Below are 18908 nucleotides of genomic sequence, written 5' to 3'. Positions count from 1 at the left end.
AAACTTTTACCTTTGGGCTCAAGTTCAAACCAAGTAAAAGTAATTAAAAGCTCAGTTAACTTCCTGTACTCATCACTTCTGCATGTTACAAACTTTGGAGCAACCTAGAAATGCTAGTCTTGCAATTATTTCAACTTATCCAGGAAAAGGTAAGAAGTTTTATTCTGGGAATTGGTTTCTCAGTTTTTAAGCTTCAAATTTTAGAAAAAATGATGCTTAATAGAGCAATAATTTATTAGTCATCAAAAAATGTATTTGTTTATATAAAAAAGGGAAAAAACTCTTGGAACTCTGATAATGATCAATCACACTGATTACAAAGGGTATAGCATGTGGCATAGTAGAAAAACCCAAGATTACTGGTTGATTTCGTATACCCAGCCACATGATCATAGGTGACCCATTTTTCTACTTTGGGTCATGTTCTACTCATTGATAGAAACACGGGGGTTGAATTAGGATTTCAGTTATTCAAAACCTAGAATCAAGAAATGTTAGTGCAAAAACAGGGATTACAGCAGAGCTTCTCCACCTCTGTTACCTCCTGGCACACCTACAAAATGCTAATTCACATCTGGCATGCTGGGGCCACACAGGGAGCAGTTCAGGGTTGAAGCTGCTGCCCCAGGTCTCAGGGTTAAGTTCTCAGCTCCTTTGTGGGGAAGCCTGAGAACTACAAGTTCTGCCTCATCATCTTCCACATGAGACGCTAAAGCACAGACACAATTTATACACTTATACCAAGCTCTAAATTAAAAGGCATGATGTCTGTATTTTCAGTTGCTACACTAATATGTTATTTAAAAATCCTTCCCGACTTGACCCTTTTTGGTCCATTTCCACACATTAGCCAGTCATATCTCTTAGAAAATACAAACCTGACCATGTCACCACCCATTCTCCCACTGATGGCCTAGCCTCCATCTCTCAGGGTCACCCCACTCTGTCCTCCCCACTGCCCTGTGCTCCTTGCTTCCCTTCCTAAAGGAAACATTTCCCTCAATCAGTTTTAGAAGCCGCCATTCTCTCTGCTGGAGAGCTTTTATCTCCTTTCCCAGCTGACACTCATTTCTCCAGGTCTCAGTCCAAGTGTCACTTGCTCAGGAAACTCTCCCTCATGCCCCAGCTACACCAGGTTCCCTATCACGTTGTTCCTAAGATCTCTTACTACAAGGCACTTCTCAGACTCATTCCTTTTGGTGATAATCTGATGAAGGTCTGCTTTCTTCATTGGAATATGAACTCTGGACACGGGTATGTCTCTTATTCACCAGTCTCCTCAGAGCCTACACAGTGTCTGGTTTTAAGTGTTCAGTGAATGAATTTATGGTTTTGATTTGGCCAAAGAATTCTTCCTAGAACTTTAATTTGTTGAACAGATATATGTGTATCAAATTTCTTATAACATAAATATATTGAATATATTGAATAAGGCTTTACTTCATTCTAACTAGTGGACAATATGGTATTTACTTTTGCAGTGCTGGGAATTGAACCCAGGGCCTGGTGTGTGTGAGGCAAACACGTTACCTCCTAGTCACATCCCCAGCCCAGGGGCTTTCCAGCACACATATCATTCCCTCTGCCTGGAACATCACTTTCCTTTTTCTTGTTTTAAAAATGTGTCCTAAATTATGTGCAGCAGATCTCCTATCTTCCTGGAGCCTCATCTGATTCTCACGCTAGGAAATGAGGTATTTATACAGGTTCCAAGGTTCTGGTGATACCTGGTGAGGATCAGCCTTCTACTACCTACTCCCTGATGTGAAAATTACCAATTTCAATAACAATCTTTCCTAGAGACCACTAAGTTCTTTTAGAGTAGGGACTGTGTGTTATTCACCCCTAGTGTCTCAAATAGTGACTGGTACAAACAGGCCTTCAATAAATACATGTTAACCTAAGAAGGACCAAAATGAACAGTGCGAGGAGAGCCAAGGGAATGTACAGATAACATCCCCCAACTTGTAGAAGACAAACTGGCATATGAGAGAGTAAACTTAATACTTGTATTAAGTGTCAACAAAGGCTGTCAACACAGAAAAAACAATAAAGTTATTTAGCCCCTAACAAAAGGGATAAAAATATATTAGTCCAAGTTTTCAATATCACCATGGGTTTCTGTGAACAGTAGAGCAATAGATTCTTTATTAAAATAATTTGAAGGCAGTACTCAGAAAATCTACAATGACAATGACCTTATAGAAGCTATGTTGTGTGCTACTGAGGTACATTTTATAGTTCTCTTTGCCTTGTGCCTAGTAAACAGCAGATCTTAGCTTTCAGATGGTGATTATACAGTAACCAGAAAGTTAATATGTAACAAGGAAAGGGGAGAACTTTGTACAGAAAATTATGTACATTGATATTTCAAGCAAAAAAAAATTATTATTATTTTTTTGTTTGTTTTAAACCAGCATGACTGTGATTCCTTTACCCAGCATAAGCTACTTGCAACTCCAAGGTTGAAACCAAAAGGGACCAGTACTGATCATTAGAAGGGTTACCATTCGTTACATAACCGACTACGAGCTGAGGCTTTTACAGCGTGCCTGGTGAGAACCCAATGAGAATCCTGTTTCCGCGGACTCTGGCACTTCCTCCCTCAGGCCAGATTCATCTGCTGTCCTTAGTGATGGCACAGAAAAGCAGGTGATCAGCAGCTTCCCTGGAAGAACACTTCTTCAAAGCACCCACTAAGAGCCCACATACAGCCTCATTCTAGCCCCAACTCCCACTAGGACCTGCAGAGATGAGAAATATCACTGAAGGAGTAGACAGTTCTGTATAGAAGATGACAGAGGCAGTAAAACAGATTGAAAGCCACCAAACAAGAATGTCTCCCATGTTGTTGACCTGTATTGAAAAGCAAAACCATAGAATTATATAGGAGAATTGAATTTTTTAAACTCCTGGAAAGGATCCAACACAATCATGAGTACATAGTACATAAGAGATAGGAGAGAAAATGTGGTGAAATATGAGGGTATTGTAGCCCTGGGGGAACAAGAAAGAGCAAAGTGGAGAGATACAGTATTCAATATTGTTAGGTCGGGGGACAGTACACTTCACATTTGTCTCAAGTCAGTTTGTGGCTTTTCAAAGAATCAGCCATAATCTCCGAGGCTGACTTCTGAGCCTCTGTCCACACTGTGGGAGGCAGTGTGGATGCTGCTTGACCTGTGGTAATTCACATAGGCATCCGTATACACTAAGAAGAAAAGAATGTGCTCATCAGTGACTATAGATGACTTACCAAGAGAGCAAAGTCCTTTGGAGGATGACATAATTATGCAACAAAATGGAGTGGCATGCCCAGGAGACAATAGGATGCGCATGTTGCTTGATGACCAGTAGCCTCTTCCCAGGAGCTAAACCATGGGAGCACCATCAAACCCAAGAAATAAAATCTTTAAGTATATTTCAAAAGTTTCCAACAATCAAAGCCAATAACTGTCACTCCATGTAAAACAGAGACACAGACATTGGCTCTCGCCTGCCTGCTCCATTCCTCCCTTCCTTCCATCTGTCAATAATCAATCAGGTCACTGATAATAAGGTGCTTTGCTAATACCTCGGGACAGAAGCATAAGACATGATCCCTATTCTCCAGAGGATCATACTGAAGGGAGAACAACACAGAAACAAGAAATGATTTTCCAAGATACCAAATGCTTTAACAGATGCATGTACAGGCACAGGGACAAAGAGGTGCAAAAGCACTCTGTTTGTGTTGATCATGACACGCTGCCACTGAAATGGCAAATGGGAACATGCTGTCATGCAACAAACACTGACTGCACCCCCATGACAGGTGAGCACAATGACACAGAAGAATCCTTCATGATTCCGGGGGGGGGGGTCCCCAACCTCTACTTATGCCCTGGAGAGTTCAAAGACTGTAGTGGTCCATCACTGAGGAAATACTGAGGGATAACTGATTTTGTATTTTTCATTTAAAACAGATGAGTTAGTGAACAAAAATATTAATAAGAATAAAACAGAAGTAAATATCCAATCATCCTAGTTATATTTGAGGGAGGCCAAATATTCTGGTTGCATATCCTGTAATACCTTCCCCTGACTTAACTTCTCTACTCTACACCCCATTCTGTCATGAACTCGAGAGACTGTACTTGGAGGGCAGTGAGATGACAATGCATGTTCTGGGCCAGGCTGCCTGGGTTCAAGTCTCTTCTGCTAGCTTCCCACTGAATGACTTTGGACAGTTGCTTCACATTTCTGTACATCAGCTATTCGTCTGTAAATGGGATGACCACATGTACTTCATTAGGTTCTCAAAGAGTAACATAAGTTAGTGCATATGAAACACTTAGGACAATGTTTTGTACAAGCTAGTTAATATTGCCACAGTATATATAAAAATACAAAAGCAATAAGCAGGTGCTATAAAGGAATTAACACAAATAAATCCCATAGCAGAGCTATCTTAAATTTTGCCACAAACATGACTATATTCAGTTCCTATGATATCAAACATGTATCTCATGTGATTTAAAACTATCAGCCATGGTGGTTTGAACCATTTATTCCTTTATTGAGAGAAAGTGTGACTTCGCTGTGGACAAGACACTTTGCAGATGTCAATGAGATGCTACCTTCGTAGCTAAAAGAATGCTCAAGTCATAGGCAAGCAGGGAGCAGCAGCTGTTATCATTTTTTTCACAATTATTTCACAGGTAGCTATCTACATAGAATTATCATCTATGTGGTAGTGGGGGCATTTGACATTTAAAGACCAAAGTTCTTTCAAGTTTGTTTAAAAGCTACCCTTAATCTTCAAACCTTCTCAGTACATTTGTTCTAGGAGACTCTGGGCCTATGTTTTCTTTCTGTTACACTATTCCCATTTTTTCTGGTTAAAACAGAAATAGCCCTTACTGTCTAATGGATACAGAACAGTCAGTAGTGAGTTTAACAATTTTCACTCTGAAATCAAAGTGGGAGGCACTAATATTTTATGAATGAAAAGGAAGGCGGGTCTGGCTAGGTCAATGTTTTATTCTCCATTCTATGTCTTCTCTAAGGATTTAATCAGTCACCTGAGAGTTATTTATTACCTCAGAAAATGCTTAGTCACTGGTTAAAAAATGAAGCAGTGTGAAGACCTAAGGCAAGAATTCAGGGCCACGTGACAAGAGCCAAGGACAGTGAGTGTTCTTTCACCTTCCTGGGCACTTCTTCAGAGCCAAGGAGGGAAGCCCCAGGGCACCTCCGTGGTTCCCAGTGTTAATGTGTATCAGGGTGGTTGGGCAAGGAGACCAGATCTTGAGTTAGGGCACTGTGCCACCTTTCCTAAGATATGATCAGTGCCACACCCTATCCATGCACCACACTGGCACCTCTTCTTAGTTATTCCTTTCTACAAGGTGCCATACTCACCATGGGCTCTACCAGAGCTGTGTGGAAGTTCTTTCAACCTCAGAACTGTCAGCTAAAATCACTAGGGAGCATATTTACTTATTAGTTATAAAATATATTTAACTCAGATTAATATTTGGGTTATACATTTCTGTCTACTGGCAGAGGATTATATGTGGATGACATAATCTTCTCAAATTTAGACTACATAGATCTGGCACGACAGTCCTTAAACTTCTTTCTAGTTTATGACTTTGAGTCCCTTCATGATTCTTAATCACCTTCATTCAATGACAAAATATTTGTCTTAATCTTGTTGCAAATATTTTCAAATTCAAGAATCTAAGGAGTAACTAATCTGTTTGGATCCTTCTCAAAAATATGTATTTTGGTGAGTAGTTTGCAACTAACAGATAAACGGTTGCTGGTACTGCTCTGGATTTCAAGTGCTCTTGCTAACCTTTTAATTTCTCTGTTGTGGAAAATTATGTAGAATTGATCATGGTGGCACATGCCTGTAATCCCAGTGATTTAGAAGTCTGAGGCAGGAGGACCATAAATTTGAGACCAACCTGGACAACTCAGTGAGACCCTGTCTCAAAATAAGAAAAATACAAAGGGCTAGGGATGTATGGCTCAGTGGTAGAGTGTTCCAGAGACTAATTCTCAGTACAGCAAAAAACAAAACCAGGAAAGACTTGAGATAAGCATTACGTGGTAGGGACAGGACGACATTTTGACTGTGGTGTTTATTTAACAAGCGATGGGAAGTTTTGCTTCTCCAGACACAGCATGTATTCCCACTCCCTCCCTGACAGCTCGGCTGGCTTTTACTCTCAAACCTCGGCTACCTAAGGAAATCATCCATGAATTCAATTTGCTGCCAGGTGATAGGAAATAAGAGTTTTACCAAAAAAAGAGAGCTTGGAAAGAAGAAAACAACATACAAGTGGAGCAAGTTCAGCTCACTGTGGCAAGGAGGCTGGCACCTGGGTTGTTGGCAAGGGAATGTGGCTTGTGTTTCCATCATTGAAGGCTACACTAAAAGAATAAAAGCCTCCTTTATTTCTTCTAAAAACATATTATTTGAAACCAGATCTGTGTGTACTTTGTATGAGGCTGAATCTGACAGTGTAATTATACTTAAGAGTTTAACCTGAGCTGGGATGACATTTGTGGAAGAGCCTGGCAGGCCTGACATGTGACAAGCATGCCATAGAAGTTAAAGTGTGTCCTTTGACCCTAATATGTTTATTTTTCAATGAAAAGACCAAGAATTGTTAATTATTATGATAGTAATTATCATAATCAAAATTTAATTGAACACTTCCTGTTCTTATTGATTCACCTATTATCAACTAACTTATATCATACCACAATCACTTGAGAAAAGTACTACTATCATCCTTACCTTAAAGATGAGAGAATCAAGGCACAAGAGTTGAATCAACTTACTCGAACACCTAGGAAATTGCAGACTTCAAGCCAGACAATCTAGTTTTGAATGCACTGGCTATTCCGAAAGTACTTAGCCCAGTGCCTGGCATAAAGTGAGCACTTATAATTATTATCATTATCATTTCTTTGAATAGGTCTGGACTAAAGGGGTGGTGAGCAATAAGCAAAAGATTCAAGGTCACTTTTCTCACAGGGCATAGAAGTTAGTGGAGGAGATGAGCATTAATTCAAGAATTATATTTATAGTAGAAATGGATACCCTGAAGCAGTGTTTTTTAAATGGTCCTCAAGACTTCTTACTGAAGGACTGCAGCATCTGCTCCCGTCACTACGATTACCTGTTCACCTTAAACTCTGATGCATGGGCAAAGTTTTGGGAACTCTGTTTGCAATCAGGCCATTGCTCTGTCAAGTATCTTTGATGGCTTCCTGTTTTCTAGAGTCATAGCAGTCACTGTGTGTTGTACATACCCATAAACTCATGTCCCTTAATATGGCAGACCTCCTATAAACCATCATGGAAAAATTGTTTAGTTGTGGTTTTAGCAGCTTATGAATAAATTAGGAATTGGCATTCAAATGGAAACCATTTTGTCCTATTGGTCCTAATTTTCTAGAAAAAAAGCATGTTTTGGACTTAGCAGATGTGGGTTTGAAATTCATCATTACTTGCAGTGTGATCCTGGTCATGAGAGCTTCACTCACGTTATGTACAAAAAAGGAATAACAGGAGCTACCCAGTAGGGATTTTGAGCACAGTAGCACAGTGCCTGGTATGTATCACTGAGGAACCTGAAGCTGTTATTATCATCACTATTATCCTAATGTTCATTATTATCATCAGAAAGAAACCTTCGAAAGCCTTCATAGCTTAGCAGTAATTTATATTTCCATAGTTATCTCCCACACTTTAGTAAAGGAGCCCTTTATTCCAACCAGACGCATGTACCGCAACATCTCCCAACATTAGCTGCCAGGTTTTCTTCTTCTCTGTGTATGAAAATCGCCTTATTCCTCCAGGCTGCTTCCAAGTGCCATTTCATTAATGGGCATTTCCTGGTCCCTTTGACCACAGACACATGGCTCTCCATTGCCTCTTATGCTGAATATCTATTTCTGACACGTCACCATACACTCACTGCATGGTGACACTTCCACATGCTGGACAATACAATTTAAGTTTGCATGTGCATTTTGTCTTATTTTCCCATCCAAACTCCCCATTCTTTACAGAGGACAGGACTCCATAATACTTGGCTACACGTTCCTATCAATGAATGAGTGAAATTTAAATAAAACACAAATTTCAATTAATTTATAACTTAATCATTGAAGAAGATAAAATTAAGTTTTAAGTCAATATTATGAAGGAAAATATTTGGCTTTTTCCTTTGAGGTAGAAAATTAGAATATTCTCCCAATTTAGAATATTCTCCCTTTATCAATTGTTCATAGTCAAAAAATTTTAAATATTGATATTTGAGCCTGGGTGGTATATAAGTTCAAGAAGATTCTACCTCTCTAAATGACTAGAAAGGACTTTTGTTCCTTACGTTTTATGTATGTGCACTTAGATTTGTACAGTTTTCTTTAAATAGTTTGCATTTCCCTTTGACCTATGAAACATGACATATACATGCTATGTCAGATTTGAATAACATCAAGATCAACACTCCGTGGATGGTGCTAGCTAGGATGACATTTCACCACTTCTGGCAAACTGGGAAAAATCAGGGCATCTAAAGCAAGGGATGAGCCTGGAGATGGCAGGAGCACTCCGCCTGGGGAGGTGACAGGATTTTCTCTCTGATAGCCTGTTCATGATGATAATGAAAAGCAGAAAAACTTCTGGTGGATTCCATTACTGTTTTAAATTCTCTGTAGAAAACATAACTCTGTTCTGCTGAACCTGCAGCAGGCCACTTCAGTCCTTGTACCTGGGCGTACCCAGCATAAAGTCAGCTGTTGGGGAAAGCTGAATTGGTCCAGTTGAAGAGACAGCCCTTATTCTACAAGTAAATGCTATTGGTGATAATGTCCTTTTAAAACAAAATGATGCTGATGATGGGAGATGATTTTTTTCTAATGTCCTCATTTGGCAAAATTTAAGAGTTGGTCACTATGTCTATCTCCAGTGTGGCTTTGTTACTGTTATTTATTGCTTGGTTTGTTTTGGGAAATGTTCCAGGTCCAGAAATTCCAAATCTGAGCGCCATTGACCAAACTGACAACTTTTCATAGTGTTGAAGTGAGCTGCATCTTTTGGCCAAGGGAGTGGCTTCAGAGTGTTATTCTGTGCCAACAGCAACGGAATTAAATGGGCACTGATCAGAAATGCCAATTCTCAGGCCCTACCTCAGAACTCCCAAATGAATCAGGAGTTCTGCAAAGGGATCCAGCAACCTGTGTTTTACAAAAAGGGGGTTCTGCTGCTACTGAAGTGTGAGAACCATTACTGCCTAGGGCATAGGCAGAGAAGCTGATAATGCTGAGAGAAAACACATGGAGGTTCTGAAATGCCCCTTTAAGGTCACTGTCAGTCCTACGATTCTGTACGTATGTACTTTATATGGATTTGCCATCATTATTTACTAAATAATCTTTCTAAAATGAACCTAAATTTTTTTCTGGCATCTATAATACGTAAGTTTATAGGTGACTATATAAAGTGGAATACTAATACTAAATATAATCTTAAGACCACTAAGCTTCTAAGTTTCCAGACTGGGAAGATAGCTAATCTAAAAATCAGTCTAAGGCTGAGGTACAGCTCAGCAGCAAACTCTTGTCCAGCATGTATGAGGCCCTGGGTTTGATCCCCAGCATTGGAAAAAAAAAAAAAAAAAAACCACAACATGTTACAAAAAGTTAGAGCTGAGATTGTATTCCAGAAAGTGAAAGCCCTATGGACCTATAATTTCCTTTGTGGAATGTGGTTTTAGTCATTAAAACAACTATTTGAATATACAGCTGTATTTTCTTCATGGAAATGTTTACAGACATTTCCATGAAGAAAATAGCTATTGTGACTATTTAGGATAAGTTATTCTAAGCACTGTGTTACTAGAGTCATTACTGAACTTATGCTAAATAATGGGAATATTAGAGCCTGTGTTTACTTCCAGTTAAGCCCTGATAAACTGCTATTTTACCTAGAATGCACCAGAACAAGAATCCATGCATAATTACATATTCAAATTCAGATTTGTTTTGAGAACTATATATGATAGAGTATTTAAAATCCTTTTTAAATTTTTATTTTAAAATCATAAAGTTATATAACCAAGTAACAGAATGTTTAGCAAAGAAAGAGGAACTATCCATGTTTTCATTATTGCATAAAACAATTACTATAATTACTATCTCTTAGAAGCTAGGAAGCTCCATGAAGGCAGGGGCCACTTGTACTCTGCTTATCGCTATGTCCCCAATGTAGTGTTTTTAACTTTTAAATAACATAAATATCTGAGTAAACGATGACTGACCTATTGTTTTAGTGTGCCATTCAAAATTCAAACATACTTGAGTTTTCTACCATGATCCATTCAGCAACTTTGAGAATTTCAATTTCTGTGCATACAAAGTGATGGCTATTCCTGCTGGAGATGACCCTAAAAAGAGGGTCTGGGGAACAGACAAAAGACTGAAAGACAGAAAAGTGAGAGTTCTTGCAGTGAAGCAGAGGAAAGGGGAGAAAATGAAACTCGTGACATGGGTGAGATGAGGACTGTCACTGGAGGGCAGAGGGAAGGCGAGGCAGGGGACTCCTAAATGAAAAGGCGCCATTCCTTCCCTAGCGTGGAGGGCAGAGCAAGTGCCTCCTCGGGAGGACCACATGCCACACAGCAATGGACCCTTGCAGCATCCTGCGAGTACTGCAGGCAGGGCCACTTAGCAAGGCTGCTGGCAAGCAAAGGCATAACTGAACACATTCACTTTGAATTCTGCTTGTTATTTTCAGGGGTGTCAAGGTCATGGAAGTCAAGAAAAAACTGAGAAATTGCTGTAGACTGAAAGAGACGAAAGAAAAAACTAACTGCAGTGTATGATGCTGAGCTGGCTCCGGCTACTGAGGCACCTGATTGAGACAACTGGTGAAGCTGGGATGGACTCTGAGAATTAGGATAGTGATGTACCTGCCCATGTTGACCTCCTAAGTATAAGATGACTGAAAAGGTCTTTTTTTTATGTTAAAAAATATACCCTAAAGTATTCAGAAGTATAGGACATTAGGTTGACAACTGACTCTCAAATGTTCATTTTAAAACATTTATTTTTTTGTATTGTAATTGCAACTTTTCTAGAAGTTTGAAAACTTTTTTAAAAAAAAAAATTTGAATCTTTGAGGGGTGGGTCTGAGCATCAGTATTTGAAAAACTGCCTGAGTGATTCTAATGTGCAACCAAGGTTAGGTACTACTGGTAGAGAGTCGATATTTTCATCATTAGAAAATGTTACATATTTTTCACTGAGTGCAGGAACCATAATTTATTTAATCAAACTCTTTCCTCTTTTCCTCCCCAAATCACTTTTTGAAAAGCAAGAAAGAATCTCCTTACATGTCAGGAAAGAAAGAATCTCTCCCCTATGAGTACTTAGTCCCATGTGGAAATACATGAACAAAGAGACACTGCACAGTAATAACTTAATTACGATCATTTGTTGGGCAGTTATTATTTGTTAGGTACTATGCTATCTGATAAGGCAGGCACTGTCCTTATTTACCTTCATAGGCACAGCAAGATAAGCTACTTGCCCAAGAGGACAGAGCTATTTTGACTCCTGGCAATACTGTTACCGTAGAGAGAAGCAAAGTGCTTTGAAAACACACAAACGGGCCTTCCAAGTGTCATGGAAGGTTTCTCAGAGGAGGGGATACAGGAGCTATCTTTAGACATGTACATTCTTTCCAACTTTAATTACTACAAATATTCATCCATGAACATCTGTGCAGATAGCTTTCCATTTTGAAGTCAGAATGCCATAATCTTCCTTTGGTTAGATTGTAAGAAGTAGAATTGTGGGAAATGCCCCCAAGATTTTAATACCTGTTGCCCCTAAGCTGTCCCAGTAATATGAGTAGATCTATTTTACTGCAGCCTTTCAAGCAGTGGGCAGTATTACTTTAAAAATTCTTTGCTATGAATCATGATTTCTCCAATTACTAGTTAGGTGGACATTTTCTCCATTGATGCTTTCACACCTAAATTTAAGAGCTTTGGCATTACTGCCACAGAGTGCCAGAGCACATAGCCAGTGAGAGAACATTCCAGGATGTCTCATGTTATAAACATGGTGCTGCCCTATAATTACAAAAATGACTTTTGTCACCACCAGCAGCATCAAAAGAAATCAGATTTCTATATTCGTGCTAAGACCTTTGACCTTCCAACTTACTGTGAACTCTATGAGAACAGAGAAATTGTCCCGTTTGATTTAAAATGCTGTCACAATGCCGGCAAGTGAAACAAGTGCTAAAACTCTACTGTACAAATACATATGGGAAATAATGGATGATGGAAAAATATAAACTGAAATCACACTTTCAGCTCTATACATGTGACACAAACACAGCTCAGTAAACATCACATTAGGGCAAGATGAAGTAAGACTCCTTTGTCTTTTCTTGCTGTTTGAACAGGGTGGCAATTCACTCTGCCTGTGACATTCAGTTTTATGCCTCCTGTCCCACAGGAGCTGCCTTTCAAAAGGATCTTGGGTTGGGTGATAAATATTAAGGTCACTCTACCCAAAACGATGCTCCTTTAATGACCAGCAGTGCTAAAGAACCAAGTGCTTCCTGGAAAAGGGAGCTGGTCTTAGCGTCACCCTGAACTACTCTTTAGAGCCCTATAGGCAGATAACTCTTGGACTTTTGGCCTTTAAGTGCTTTCATATTACTTTATTATTTAAAGACAAATAAAGCCAGCAAATCATTATTTCCTAACTAATAGCACATCCCTGGCCCTGTCAGCATTCTCTATTCCATTTTATCGATAACAGGATGAGTCATCCAAGTTGCATCAAGTATGCACCAACCACTCTGGAAAGCAGTAAGAAGATTCCTCAGAAAACTTGGAATGGAACCACCATTTGACCCAGTTTTCCCACTCCTAGGTTTACTCCCAAAGGACTTAAAATCAGCATACTACAGTGACACAGCCACGTCAATGTTTATAGTACTTCAATTCACAATAGCAAAGCTATGAAACTAACCTAGGTATCCTTCAAATAGATGAATTGAAAAAGAAAATGTGGTATACATATACACAAAGGAATATTACCAAGTCATAAAGAAGAAAGAAATTAAGGCATTTGCCAGTATATAGATGGAACTGGATGGAGTCTGTCATACTAAGTGAAATAAGCCAGTCCTCCCAAACCAAAGAATGAATGCTCTCTCTGACATATTGATGCTAACACACAATTGGGTGGGGGCGGAAGAAGTTCATCTGATTAAACAAAGGGGAATGAAGGAAAGGGAAGGGGTATGGGAATAGGAAAAACAATAGAATGAATTGGACATAACTTTCCTATGCTCGTATATGAATACATGATCAATGAAACTCCACATCATGCAAAACCAATAAATTGGGATCCTAATTAGAATAAGTTATACTCCATGGATGTATTAATATGTCAAAATGCAGTCTACTGTCATGTATATCTAAAAAGAACAAATTTTTAGAAAAATACGCAAGTAGGCTGCTAGAGCACCAACTTCCAGTTTTTGATTAATTCTTCAGACTGCACAGTTGATAATTTGCAATGAAATCTTCAATGCAGCGATATTAGATATTAGTCATTTAGTAAATGTCTTTATAATCTGAAGGCAGCAATAATCTATTTTAAATTGTATGAACAAAACCACAGGCATACTTGGGATAACATTTGCAAGGCGTATAAATTTCATGGTTAATAATATTTGGTTTCACTGAGTAATAGTCTCTATTCCAATCTAATGTATAGGCCCTAAACTAACAAAAGGAAAAGAGAATATTTATAAAACAGGTGAATTTAAAATAAACATGTAATCCTTTAGGTAATTAAAAACAAAACTTGTTATATTTTTCTATTTCACAAGTATGTCAAAATTTCATATTGAGGTTCACAGTTTAGATAAGACTTCAGTAGATGACATCTTGGATTATAGCAGAATATCTTGATGAAGCTAATACAACAGAAACAAAACTGGTGGGAATAAATTTAATAGAATAAGTCTGTGTCTTGCATGAAAAAAAGTACGTTTTGCATAAAAAGATACACATATGCATGGAGGTGGATAGACTCATGGAGATGTCTTTTAATTTCATTTAGTTTCTTTTGATACTTAAATTTTTTTCAACTAATAAATTAAAAATTAACTTTTTAAACTTTTTTTTTAAAGTTTCTTTCTTTGTTTTGGTCTAGAAACAACTTTCTTAACCCCAAATCAGATTAATTTTTACATTTCTTTTTTTTAGAATTTTTATCACCATTTCTTAATTTATTCCACTAGATGAGAAACCAAAATATGGGTCTGTTGCTTATTAACTGTTTCATTTGGGTCTGTTTCTTAATCTTTGTGAGTCTAACTTGCGTGTTCCTGAAAAACTAGATCTAACTTTACCAGTCTATTAGAGCTGCCATGACAATTAGTAGCAATAACTCATAAAAAGCACTTTTCATGGTAGGGCCTGGCACATAGAAAGTTACTAAGTGGCAGCTATTACTTTTAATGCTATCACATTGCATACCGCAGTTCTTAATTCCACTGGAATATTTTCATGGCTTAGAATAAAGATACTATTGCCTGCTTTAAAATTATATTTTATAAGATTCAATTATGTTATAGTTTCTTATTAAATTATTTTAAACCATAATATATGGCAATCAGGAAAAAAAACACAACACTTAATTCTTTGAAGCTGGCCCAGTTATATGCACCACACTAGTTTGGACTTCTTTTTTAAGGAGATGACGTCTCATTATGTTGCCCAGACTGGACTGGAGCTGCAGCTCCTGTGCTCAAGCAATCCCCTCGCCTCAGCTGCACACCACTGTGCCCAGCCATGGTTTTGTCTTCTACAGTCTGAAGTTATCAGATGTCCAAGTAACAGTGCGGTGGAAGAATATGAAATGGTTTCTTACATGCCAACTGCTGAGAGTATTTCTGAGTGTGTGATATGATTAAACATAAGGTCTACCTTTCTTTCCCTTACCTCTAACAGGCCATCCTCTGGCAGATCAGTACAGTGAACAGCATTTTGGATCTTAGTCTTACCGAAGATTGCTCTAAGGGTTCCAGGGCGTAAATGCCGGGCAATTTCCTAGTAAATACATACAGATTAAAGTTAGTTATATAGTGTTAACAAGAAAAACACTAAGTTATACAAAACACATGAATGACTTTATTTATGAAATATATGTTATACATTGAAGATGCTGATTTTTCCTGGAAACCACATGGATATATGAAAATTTTAGGCAGTGAAACTTCTCAGTTTACTTATAAGGCTAATTCTGTGGCTCAGGGTAGAGTCCACTATAACTTATGTCAGGGGGCAAACAATAATTATATTTCTTTTTATCAACAGACTATTGGAATCACACAAAATACAAATCCAGTTCATTACTATAAGAATTGTATTTTTAAAGACTTGTATTTTATAAAGATCCTAACAATATGGATAAGCTTAATGCAAGAGCCTTTCAAACTCCACAAAATTTCTGCCATATTCATCCCCTCTACAACCTTGCCTGCTCAGCTCCATCAAGTGCTTGGTTCTTTTAATGCACATAAGGACTAGAAAGTCATCTCAGGTATTCTTGCAGTGGGAAGAATAATTCTGGCTTCAAGAATGACCTCTAAGATCAAATTAATAACTAATTAATTAATTAAAATCAAAAGCACCAAATAGAATGGTGATTAGCAAAATTGAAAACCAAGAGAAGGTTTAATTATCTACAGCTGTGTGTATTTGCGTGTCAGTGTTTACTGAATAATAGGTTTATCTGACTGATAAATTGCTTCCATAATAAGCTATTCTGTTTCAGTTCTTCACAATATAGGAGAGAGATGCAAGAATGAAAATGACCTTTTATTTAAGAAGCAAATTAAATTAAAAAGAGCTCTGTGAAATTGACTAATACTAGAACTATGAAGAAAGACACTTCTGTGATCAAGTGTAGAGTACCTTCACATAACGATTGGTACATGGTGTGTAAATCAGTACATCACTAGACTAATTCCAGGGAGCTTTAAGTACAAGGGAAAGATATATACTACAGGACAATCACAGTAGTAGTGATAGAAATAAGTAGATAAATATGAAGAAGGGCAATCACAGCTTCAGTCCTGGCCACATTAAAATAGCTGAGACAAGACTCTAAAGCCTGTTTTAATCAAGCCTTCATTTCACAGACAACAGGGTAATAAAACAATATCAAAGGCCAATGTGCAGTCGCCACAATTAAAACACCAAGTGTATGTGTTTCCAGCCATTACTGGGACTCTCCGATGACACAAATGTGCAACCCCATACTTACTCATGCAGTTATAGTTCTGTATTCCTGGGAGATAAGCAATAGCAGACTAAGTGACAACTAAAAATAATAATGAAACACAGGGAAGGAATCAGAGAAGGAAAGAAAATGAGGGAAGATTTTCTGCTAAGTCTGAGGGACCTATGCCTCGGATTTAGAAAGAGTAACTGCAAAATTAAACTCAATTATTTATTTACTAGTTTCAAGAATGAACCAGCTGAGAGTTCACAGTAAACTTCCTTTTTGGAGGGGGTTTGGGTACTGAGGATTGAACTCAGGGGCACTCCACCACTGAGCTACATCCCCATATCCCCAACCCTATTTTGTATTTTATTTAGAGACAGGGTCTCACTAAGTTGCGTAGTGCCTCACTTTAGCTGAGGCTGGCTTTGAACTTGTGATCCTCCTGCCTTAGACTCCCGAGATGCTGGAATGAGGCATGTGCTCCCGTACCCAGCCTAAATATATTTGCATTAGATACTGCATGAATTGACTGTATTTGACTATATTTGAGGAATAACATCTGGTTTATGAACTCTCAGGCTTCACATGTAACTTTCTGTTAAGTAGAAATTAGCTAACAGTCACTAGTATGGCAATATGTAAAAACGTGGATGTGTAACTGATGTGATTCTGCAATCTGTACACGGGGTAAAAATGGGAGTTCATAACCCACTTGAATCAAATGTATGAAATATGATATGTCAAGAGCTTTGTAATGTTTTGAACAACCAATAATAATAATAATAATAAAAAGAAATTAGCCGTAATGTAAATCATGTTATTACACAATTTAAAATCTCATATGGCTCACATTTTATTTGTATTGAACAGCACTGCCATCAGTAATGTGGAATATTAGATGGTTTTAGAAATGTTAATCTTAGTCTAGAATCTTGACTCCTCACTGCAATTTTATACGGAATCAGAGAGAACCTGGGACAGTTTAGGAAGTTAATCTTTTGAAGTGATATTGGTGTTTGGTTGGATCTTTGGATATTCTCTTCCATTAGTACTAGATATACTGTTAGTATAACCAGGTTAATCATCTGTAAAAGACAAACATTGTCAGCTGTGTCAGCATATGGGGATTTGTGAGATTTGTATGAAATGATATATCCTTTAAAAAATGCAAGTACAATGTAAGTGCCTTGTGTAAGACAGCAGTTGTTTCTCCCGTCGAGTGTACACTGTTCAGTGTGGCCAGACATTGTTAAAACACGTTAGGGCATTACCTCATTCAATTCAGTCTTGTACACTGAACCTAGGCATTTAAGATAACAAGATCGTTCCACTAACTGCTGAGATTTATGTTTCATTATAGGACAAATATATTTAAATTTTATAAGATATGTGTTCTGTTATATAAATTGGGTAAACCCATATTAACATGAGTTTAATAGCCTATTGCTATTTCTGATGGTACTTCTATCATACTCCTGCTAGGTAAGAGTTTTTGGCTAGAGGACTACTTGGTTATCAGGGAAATTCCTACACCTAATTCATGTATACATGAATGAAACAACCCTCCTCACTCCCTTCAGTGCCAAAGGAAAAGGTACTTTTTACTATATATACCTTTTCTTTTACTATATAACCCTCCCATTTCTTTGCCACTTCCTTTCCTTTTACTATATAACCCTCCCATTTCTTTGCCACTCTAAATCAGGAAACTTCTTCTACTGTAATTTCCTTTCTCCTATATTTTCAACTTCTTCCCAACAGCTTCTTCCTTGCATCCTATATAAGTGAAGATGTGTTTATTGTTATTAAAATAAATCTAATTCTACCCCATCCGCCCTCAATACCTCCTCCTCTTAAACTCCCTCTCTTCATGAATGAAACCACTGTTGAACCAAGTAACCTAGGCCAAAAGTCATCCCAAGACTATCTCTCTCCTGGGGCCCTGCATCCAATCTGTTATCATGTCATGTGGATTCTTTCGTTTGTTTTAGATGTTGATGGACCTTATTTTAGTTATTTATATGTGGTGCTGAGAATCGAACCCAGTGCCTCACACATGCTAGACAAGTGCTCTACCTCTAAGCCAATCCCAGCCTATGTCATGTGAATTCTATTCCTTTAGCACAGCATTCTTTCCTCATTTTCCAAGCCTACCCCTACTGCTACAGTTCACTCTTCCATCTTGCTTAGACTACTTCCTTGTCTGTATCATTAAATATTTATTTCCTTTGTTTGCTTACACATCTGTCTCTCTCTTTTAAATGCCTCAAGGACAGCCATATATAAGTCTTAGTCTTTGTATATCCAATATACTCATGAAAGATTCACTGAATAACAATATGAATGATTTAGTAGATGAGTGAATGAATGAATGAAACAATGAATGAAATTTATGTACTGCATTACTGCATTAATGATATAGCAGAGAAACTAGGCTTTCTGGTTTGGTTAGAAATAGTCTAAGCCCCTTTGGCTATATTATACTCTTCAGAAATGTCTGTTTTAGGCAGTTCTAAAAAGAAGTCTTTTGAAATGTAAGTAATCACCAATTACTTCATCTATTTTGTGAGTTGGTAGTT

General features: G+C 37.9%; 1 protein-coding gene and 1 long non-coding RNA gene across 6 annotated transcripts in view; one reads left to right on the top strand and one right to left on the bottom strand.

Annotated features, from left to right (window-relative positions):
* Positions 1 to 18908, bottom strand: part of Nme7 (NME/NM23 family member 7) — a 190074-nt gene that overhangs the window by 21978 nt on the left and 149188 nt on the right. For 4 of the 5 annotated variants that reach the window (XM_046430225.2, XM_046430229.2, XM_046430228.2 and 1 more), the window contains one exon: positions 15042 to 15149. The exons of the other annotated variant lie outside the window; for it this stretch is intronic. In XM_046430225.2, the coding sequence (XP_046286181.1) occupies positions 15042 to 15149 (108 nt within the window). The remainder of the gene's footprint in view (positions 1 to 15041; positions 15150 to 18908) is intronic. 5 annotated transcript variants of the gene reach the window in all.
* On the top strand, positions 74 to 17443 carry LOC124083515 (uncharacterized). The gene is made up of 3 exons (XR_006848773.2): positions 74 to 149; positions 2418 to 3814; positions 10802 to 17443. It is a non-coding gene; the product is annotated as an uncharacterized LOC124083515 (long non-coding RNA).

The sequence above is a fragment of the Marmota monax genome, unplaced genomic scaffold (genome assembly GCF_021218885.2).
Source record: "Marmota monax isolate L192 unplaced genomic scaffold, Marmota_monax_Labrador192_F-V1.1 WCK01_AAM20220418_F8-fsc00055, whole genome shotgun sequence".
Lineage (NCBI taxonomy): Eukaryota > Metazoa > Chordata > Mammalia > Rodentia > Sciuridae > Marmota > Marmota monax.
Note: the sequence above shows the minus strand (reverse complement) of the source record. Positions and strands in the feature narration are given on the sequence as shown.